Source organism: Juglans microcarpa x Juglans regia, chromosome 7S (genome assembly GCF_004785595.1).
Source record: "Juglans microcarpa x Juglans regia isolate MS1-56 chromosome 7S, Jm3101_v1.0, whole genome shotgun sequence".
NCBI classification, from domain to species: domain Eukaryota; kingdom Viridiplantae; phylum Streptophyta; class Magnoliopsida; order Fagales; family Juglandaceae; genus Juglans; species Juglans microcarpa x Juglans regia.
Genome location: NC_054607.1, coordinates 16,286,215 through 16,295,272, shown reverse-complemented (window position 1 = coordinate 16,295,272; position 9,058 = coordinate 16,286,215). Strand labels below are relative to the sequence as shown.

The 9,058-nt window shown below is 35.2% G+C and overlaps 1 protein-coding gene across 1 annotated transcript; it reads left to right on the top strand.

Annotated features, from left to right (window-relative positions):
- The first annotated feature begins 208 nt into the window (after positions 1–208).
- On the top strand, positions 209–6,848 carry LOC121241472 (vesicle-associated membrane protein 714). The gene is made up of 5 exons (XM_041139251.1): positions 209–534; positions 2,106–2,296; positions 3,529–3,692; positions 5,266–5,389; positions 6,642–6,848. Exons 1-4 carry the CDS (start codon positions 318–320, stop codon positions 5,354–5,356), a joined length of 663 nt encoding a protein of 220 aa, XP_040995185.1. The 5' UTR covers positions 209–317; the 3' UTR covers positions 5,357–5,389; positions 6,642–6,848.
- Positions 6,849–9,058: the final 2,210 nt, after the last annotated feature.

Below are 9,058 nucleotides of genomic sequence, written 5' to 3'. Positions count from 1 at the left end.
GAATCGTTAAATAAATAGCCTTTCTCGTCATTTAAATATATAAATTGAAGGAAGTTTGGTTTCACAAAATACAAGGAAAGACAAGACAAAAGAACAAAAAACTAGCAAGCAGCAACAACTACAAGACTACAAGGAAGGAAGTCGCACGTGCATCCCATGCACTCCTGGTCAACCAATTCAGTACACCTTGGACTATCCGGTAAAATCAGACTTTGTTCGTTAGCTCCCGCCTCTACCTTCGAAGCGACGAAGCTCTTTTTTTTCTCTCTTCTTTCGGAGAGATCGTTCTCTGATTCTTCTGGAGATCAGAGACAGTGATGGCGATTCTGTATGCGGTGGTGGCTCGGGGGACGGTGGTGCTGGCGGAGTTTAGCGCCGTGACGGGGAACCCAGGGGCGGTGGCGAGGCGGATCCTCGAGAAGATTCCGTCTCAGGCCGAATCCAGGCTCTGCTTCTCTCAGGAAACCTACATCTTCCACATACTTCGATCCGATGGCCTCACCTTCCTCTGCATGGCCAACAACACCTTCGGCAGTGCGTATTCCGTTTTCTTTTCTTTATTTTTTGCCACTCTCTCCACAATTCCTTTCTCGCTAATCGCTATCCCCATGTTTTGGTGCTGTTAAAAGCCTGGTTTCTCTGGGAGGGCTTAAGGGATTATCGTTTTCGCTCTGAAAATTTCTGTTTTATGATTTGAGGTTGTCAGGTTGATAAGACTCGACTTACGTAATCTAATCTTATGTCGGTCAGTTGATTAGACTCGACTTATGTCATCTAATCTTATGTGGGTCAGTTGATAGACTTGACTTATGTATATGTGATATGGAGTCAGAACAGTTAAAAATAGGCTGCGGCTTGAATCAGTACGACTTAGGTACGGGGTTTCAGCTTCAGTTCAATGTTTTGATTTGAGTTTTATGAGTTGGTTCAGAAAATGATCTGATAATAATGAATCTAATTGATGTTTTAATTTTGCTATTGTTTATATATATCTCGATTGAGTAAAACTGATAACAGATCATTTGATTAAATTCTGAGGAAACTGGGAAAAACAATGCAGACTACCAGTTGTTATGGCAGTTTCACTCTTAGGGGGATGATAGCATGCTCAATGCCATCAAATGATGGTACAGGAGTAGCCAGTTTATCTTTCATCACTTGTTGATTCAGAACTACCTGTAATAGGTTACATTTTTTCATTTTTTTAGGCCAACTTTTTAGCAATCAAAGATTGAGTTAGCTAAATTCTGTGTATCAATGATGTGATTTTCAAGTTGGTAGTTAGTAGTTCTGTGACTATCACAAAAGCTTTTGTCTTGGTACTGGATGGCGAACTTCTGTAGTGCCTGTTATACCATGTTCTTATTCTGGTCCGCTCAGCAGACATTTCATCTGGAGAACCATATTGTATTCTTCTCATGATATAAATGGTTGAGTTGTGAAAGGAGTACATAGAATTTGATTGCTCTCACTTTATGTAATGAGGAAATGAACAATGATAAAGGCAGGAATACATGTCTGTTTAAAAGAGAATGATTCACCATGAACTAACTAAGAAAAAAAACCTATCCACCATTTTTAGATTTGAAGAATTCCTTTTAGGGTTTGGCAGAAAGGTGAGAAAGAAAAGATAAGAGAAAATAGGGCAGAGAACAATCTAACTCTGCTTCCATTATTTGAATTATATATATGTCTATGTTTTACAATTAAAGGATTTGAATTCCATTATTTAATAAGACTAAGACTTAACAAGCCATAAATATCCTAACACCGGTTTTTTGTCGAACTTATATGATGAATCAAACTCACTCAATCTATACTAATGTTTGACCATATGCATCCCATTCTTCAGCTCAACATCCAGGTCTGTATGAACTCACCTCTGTTAAAATATCTTGTAAACTACTCTACATTGGAGGGAGTTTTTCTTGTTTATCATGATCGATAAGTTGTTTGGAAAATCCATTTTGTTTTTATGAATTTCCTCGATTATTTTTCTATTTAAGATCTTTCATGGACTGTTTTTACCCTCCCCCCTCCTCACTGTGTTTTTTTGCGTTTCTGTTCTTGACCCTCTGTTTGTGGTTGCTTGTGCCTTGATCCAGGGAGGATCCCTTTTTCTTACTTGGAGGATATTCACATGAGATTCATGAAAAACTATGGCAGAGTGGCCAACTATGCACCTGCTTATGCAATGAATGATGAGTTCTCAAGAGTCTTGCATCAGCAAATGGAATTTTTCTCTAGTAATCCTAGTGCAGATACTCTTGACCGTGTAAGAGGTGAAGTTAGTGAGGCAAGTACCTTGTATTTTTTTTTGTGCATAAATTTGCTTCCTGTTTCTTCATTCTTATTTATGTATTCCTGTAACAATGCAAAGATAGTTGCTTTTAATGATTTTAAATTACAGCAATTTCCCAGGTCATATACACTTCAATTCTGGGTTCAATCTTAATCATTTATAGTTAGCTATTTCAGTTCGTGCCTATTAGCAATTGAAAATAAGGCATTGTCATTGTTAGAGCATCTGGTCAAATTGTGTGTACAAATTTATATTTTTTCCTCTCATGAAGGTGGGTCATGTGGGTTGCTGCGTCTCATCTCATCTTATCTTACAACTTTCCCAAATTCTCATACAAAATATAATAAACAATTTAACTTTTTCAATTCCCAAGAAAATAATAATATTAAAAAAAATATTACAACAATATTTTTTTCAACTTTTATCTTTCATCTAAAACCATTTCATCTTATCTCTGAATCCAAACCAGCCCTAAGTCTCTTTCTCTCTTTTGCCCAAGGGCCAAAGTATCTATCATTTTCTTTTGTTTATTTTTTGAGATCATTTTTGGACCTCTAAGGTGGGGGTTTGGATAGTGAGATAAGATTGAGATGATTTTAAATGAAGTTGAAAGTTGAATAAAATATTATTAGAATATTTTTTTTAATATTATTATTGTTTTGGAATTTGAAAAAGTTGAATTGTTTATTATATTTTATGTGGGAATTTGTGAAAATTATAATTTTGAGATGAGATGGATTAAGATGGTTTTGGTATCCAAACTAAGCCAATGTAACATGAGATGAGATGGTTTTAGATGAAAGTTGAATAAAACATTGTTAGAATCTTTTTTTAATATTATTATTGTTTTAGAATTTGAAAATGTTGAATTGTTTATTGTATTTTATGTGAAAATTTGTGAAAATTGTAATGATGAGATGAGATGGATTGAGATGGTTTTGGTATCCAAACTAAGCCTAATAGTTACATTGTAACTTTTAAACTTGACATGCGAAGATTAGAGAAAAAAACTTTTTTTGATTGAAACTTCCAGAAAATTTCATATCTGTCCACTTCGCTGCATGATCTGAAATATGTCATGGATAAATCTGCCGTTACAATTTCTTCCCTTATTTTTATATGCTATCTATACTCTTTTTTTTGTTCTCTTCTTATCGGTCTTTTATTTTAGTTGTCGTAATGGCATTTTTTTTTTGTGCTTACAAGCTCCAAAACGTGGTATCCAGATTCGTACTATCATGGTGGAAAACATAGAGAAGATACTGGAGAGAGGTGACAGGATTGAACTTCTTGTTGACAAAACTTCAACAATGCAAGATGGTGCATTTCACTTCAAGAAACAGTCCAAGCGCCTCCGTCAAGCTATTTGTATGAAAAATGCTAAGCTCGTGTGCGTTTCCTATATCCCCTTGTGACTTTGGCCTATACTAATGTTCAGTTAACAACTAGTTAGTAAAGATCAAATCATCCGAGTCCAAAACGTAGAAATGTAGACAAACCAACTGCATTTTTTTTCTGTGCTTATATCTTCCTTATTTTAAGCGATTCGGCTTATATGTGCCTCATGACAATTTATTCCATTTTTGCTCTATTTTTCTCAACATTCCTGGGAGTTGGGTGTTCTTTTACGGCAGAACTCTCTGTATTTATGTAAGAATATAGTAATAAGATGATTTACTGAACCTATCATAACTAATCATTGTCTAATCTACAAACATTTGCTGCAACTTTGAGGTAGAATTTGCAAAATTGCCAAACAGAAGGGGCCCGTGTTATGGAATATATTCTTGGGCAATGAAGTGACATGACTATGAGTTGAGATATGTTAAAATGAGGAATTGAGACTTGAGATGAGCTGCCAAAAATGGCAATGGTTCTTGTTAGGGATGCATTGAAGAGAAATTCATTTTAGTACACAAGGCGTTGTTTCAGGGGCAGCCTCCATGGCACCCCACCCTATGTTAAAAAAAGGTGAAAAATTAGAGTTTAGGTTTTGTGGAAAAGTGCAATGCCTATAATGAAAGTAAACATAGAGGAGAACATGATATAGCTGGCTTCAAGCTGTTGAATCGCATGGGATCTAGATCTTTAATTTTGATGTCATTCAGCACTTTCTATGTTTTTTTTTTTTTTTTTTTGGTGATGGCATATAGTGCTTTGAGTTTTAGAGACCAATCATTGTTTTCTAGTCAGAACTATTTTTGGACCTTTAATATTGGGTTCTTATTTTGCAAGGATTATGGAATGTTACCATGAACTTAAGAACTGTATAATGGCTTTTTCAAATCTGGGGATGTTTGGTAATGTTTCTCATCTCATCCCATCTCCTTCCCAAACATCATTCAGACACAAGCTTTTTCAAACTAATCATTACAACTTTTTCAAACTAATCATTGCAACTTTCTCAAACTTTCAAACAAAATATAAAAAATAATTCAACTTTTTCAAATCTCAAAACAAATATAATATTAAAAAATTATATTCTAACTTTATAATATTTTTATTCAACTTTTTTTCTCTCATTTTCCAAAACTCCATAAAACATCATAACTCAAATTATTTTACTACTATTCACAAACTATTTCATTACTATTTACAGATTTCTCATCTCATCTCATTCCCCAAACACCCCTGAGAGTTTGGACATGACACAAAATGTTATGGTATGTGTTAAAACTTCCTACCTAATTAACTGTTTACTCTGCTATCATCAGGAAGAGGTTTTCTGTTTCTGTTTTATCATGACTTATCAGCTTCTTTATACTGAAAGATTATTTATCAAAAAAAGGTTTGCTTTATAGAATGAAGAACTTGATTCTATTTATTAATTGTAGGCATTAAGCTGGATTATAACCATAGAATGGAACTGTTGATAGTCCTTGTACATATTAATAGTTTATGCTGTTAATAGCCTTCGGGCATTATGGTTTTCATCCATATAATGTTTCTCTTATTCGTGACAGGGCACTGTTGACATTCTTGATTGTTGTATTGCTGTACATAATAATTGCTGCTTGCTGTGGAGGCATCACTCTACCTTCTTGCAGATCTTGATTTCCATTCTTGCTGTGTCTAAATTCAGCTGAGGTATGCAATGAATGGATTTTTAAATGATGTCTGTTTGTTTCTTGTTAGGAGGCTCTGAAGGCTTCATGGTCCACATTTTTTTTAGGGTATTTAGAAATATGGCATCCCGGTCCCTGTAAGCTCCCAAAATTATCCTTTTAACTTCTAGCTGTTGATGCGCTTGATGTTGGAACTAATGTTTATATTTGGAAGCCTTTTGAGTGCTGTTGGATTGTTATGCTTAATCTTTTTTTTTTTTTTTCAAAGTTTATGAATTTACAAGTTAATTTATTATTTAGTACAAAGTGTTGATCTGTTCGTTCACACTATCCTGTCAATTAACTGATTTTGTTTAATTTCATGTTCATTGTCGATTTCTCATTGTATTAATTTTTTTTTTTTCATTTATGAAACGGGTATATTATACCATTGCCTCAATAAGCCCAATCAGGGTTTAGTACCGCAAAGCTGCTTTGCCATTGCTTTCCTGCTTCTATCCTTTATGTTTGTGTATTTTCTTAAAAAAAGTCCTTGGATGTTGAGTTAAATACATGTGAGATAATGCTTATGAATTATATGATAAGAGAACAGGGTGGCCTGAAGTCAGATTCTGCCTGGACCAGGCTGTAGTTTAAGCAAGGTAGGATTTCAAGGCAGGAGTAGCACAAAAGAACTATAAATATGTTGGAGGAAGCTCTCCCCCCTTCATTTTTTAGGCCACCATTATGTGTTTTTACACATATATATAAATTCACTTAACTTTTTTAGTATCTTGGATAAGATTGTAAATTATAGATGGAGGAGATATAATCCAATGGTAGACTTGACAAAGTATTAATTTGTTGAAGTTTAATAAGAAAAAATAACATCGCCAAGAGTTACACCAGGGGCAACATGAATCCAACCATCTAATCTTTTTCTCTTTTTAATTTAGTTGCATTTCTAATCGAGTGAATCATGAGATGGTATCAAATTTGAAACTTGCCATCCTCATTTGACGGCAGAAAATCTGGTAAGAAATTAGATTTCAAAATTCTAATCTCCATGCCTTATGAACTGATTTCCTTGGCAAAAATATATAACCAAGGTAATTTAAACTGGGGGAAAAAATAGAAACTGTCATAGTATTGCCATTCAAGGACTTAAAATCATAGTAATGTCATTCATAGACTTAAAATGTTTTCTGTGGATGACATTTCTTTTTTCTTGGAGGAACATTTGGAGGAGTTAGCCTGTAAAGTGCCTCTAAAAGCTACCTTCTTTGTATGGACAGCTTCCTTGGAGAAGATCCTGACCATGGGCAACCTATTGGAAATTCCGGATCATCATAATTGACCGGCACTGCATGTGTAGAAAAAGTGGTGATATCATGAATCATGAGCTACTTTATTGTGAGATTGCCAGGCCTTGTGGGATGATTTCTTCAGTGGAGTTGTGTTAGCATGGGTTCCTGGGAGAGTGGCTGATCTTCTTAGTAGATGAAGGTACGGTTTGGATAGTGAGATGGTTTTAGATGAAAGTTAAAAATTGAATAAGATATTGTTATAATATTATTTTTCAATATTATTATTGTTTTGAGATTTGAAAAAGTTGAATTGTTTATTATATTTTGTGTGAGAATTTGAGAAAATTGTAATGATGAGATGAGATGAGATGAAACACTTTCACTATCCAAACGGAGCCTGAAGTCTTTATGGCATCCTACAAATTGCAACAATATGGAAGATGGTTCCCATATGCCTTCTATGGTGCATTTGAAGTGGAAGAAATTATCAGAACTTTGAAAAATAAGGAACGTTATTAGAAGTCTCTTTTTCATTACGTTATTTCTCTTGGCAATATCTACAGATTTTAATGAGCTCAGTTTTGATGATTTCCTGGTATCAATTTCTTCTTCCTAGTTAGCAGTCTTCTCTGCTTCATTTCCCTTGTACTTGGGTTGAGCCTATTCCTCTATTGGTATTAATAAATTTTGTACTTATTAAAAAACATATCATCTGTGTTCTGGTCTGAGTTTATTAGAACACGTCTGAGCCTTGTAATCTTTGCATGGCTTGATGTTTGTAATCAAATAACCCATCAAATAGCCAAAATTATAAAGTCTGCATGCTTTTTATTTCTATTTGAGCTTCTATACTTGTTTATAGTTTGATCTGAGAAACGCCCGGAAATATGAGAATAACTGCACACCAGAACATCTGAGCATTGACTTACTGAGAATTCCAAAATCTTGACTTGTGGTGGGCTGGTTGCTCCAAGACTGTACATTTTACTAAACTTTCATAATACCTCGGTCACTGTGAACATGGTTTTGGATTGTAAAGATTTCGATTTAGAATATTTTATTGACCTATTAGAATTGATGTTGTACATTTTTAAAGGCAGCATTGGACCTTTTCATCTCTGTATTTATAAAATTGATATATGCACTTGCTGTGTGTTTCTGTTCTAGTTCCAGTACATATCAAAATATTCTTACCTGTTGCAACTTAACTGTTTATCAACCAGAGATTATCACTCTCCTCTTGTCAAGAACCAGAGTTTCAGACTCTAACCACCTAAACAAAAACTTCATCTATGTACTTTATTAGATGTTACCAAGTTTTGATTCATTGCATGGATGGAAGGCAGTGCTCATTTACAAAACTAAAATACTTTTGATTGGTACTCAAAGGTTATGGATCTTGCTGTACTGAATTTAATATGAACTGGTATAGGCTGATGCTTCTTGTTTTTGGCAAATGCCTAAATCAAAAGAAAACACACACCCCCCCCCCCCCCCCCCCCCCCCCCCCCACAACTACCCCAATATATATAAATGCACCTTCATTTTTTTTTTTTTTCTCCTAGCACTTAAGGAGAGTATGAGAAGCTTGAAAAATGGAGGTTATAAATATTGATAATACCAATTCAGTGTAAATTATCTCTGCAGTTTTCTCCATCAGAAATAATTCACTTCAGGACTTTCTTTAATCTTGATGGAGTTTCTTTTAGTTGGTCTACAGCATGCTACATGCATATCCTTGCATAACAGAGTCAGGCTGTCAAAGCCGGATGTTCATAGTTTTTCTTCCTCTTTTTCCCCCTTCAACGCCAGATGTGGGGGTATCATAAGATGGGGCTGAGCTTTGAGTGTAATGTTTCTTGTTTGTTGTTAATAAGTTAGTAGGAAACTCAAGTACTTAAATAACAATTTAGAAAATGAATTTCTTAATATCAATCTGGACAAATGGGTGGAGACAACAAAAGATGATATCTTTACTCCCTTCATTCCCCTTTCCACTTTCTGTCCACAGGCAAATCTGCCATCTTTCCTAGATTTTTCTTCTTTTGTGTTTTTTTTTTTCTCCCTTTCCTTTCTGGATGGTTGAAGATGGATCCATCACTTTTGTGCTTCAACCTTGTCACATTCACCCCACCATCATTCACCCCAGCTACCAATCCACCATGTTCCAGCAGCGATCACCCTCCTTCGGCTGGTGCAAGAGCCTCATGTAGGGGTGTGCATCCGGATCCGGATCCGGATATCCGGCTATAACCGGATCCGGACGGTAAAAGCCGGGCGGTTATCCTCCTGGATTGAATCCGGGCGGATAACCGATTCAATCTGGATAGCCAGATTTTTCACTATAAATCCGGATTTTTCACTATAATCCGGATTTCATAATACGGATTGTTCACTACAAATCC

Coding starts and splice junctions, on each gene's coding strand:
- LOC121241472 (XM_041139251.1), top strand. CDS start 318: ATGGCGATTCTGTATGCGGTGGTGGCTCGGGGGACGGTGGTGCTGGCG. Junction 2,297..3,528: donor TAAGAGGTGAAGTTAGTGAG/GCAAGTACCTTG, acceptor CGTGGTATCCAG/ATTCGTACTATCATGGTGGA. Junction 3,693..5,265: donor ATGAAAAATGCTAAGCTCGT/GTGCGTTTCCTA, acceptor TATTCGTGACAG/GGCACTGTTGACATTCTTGA.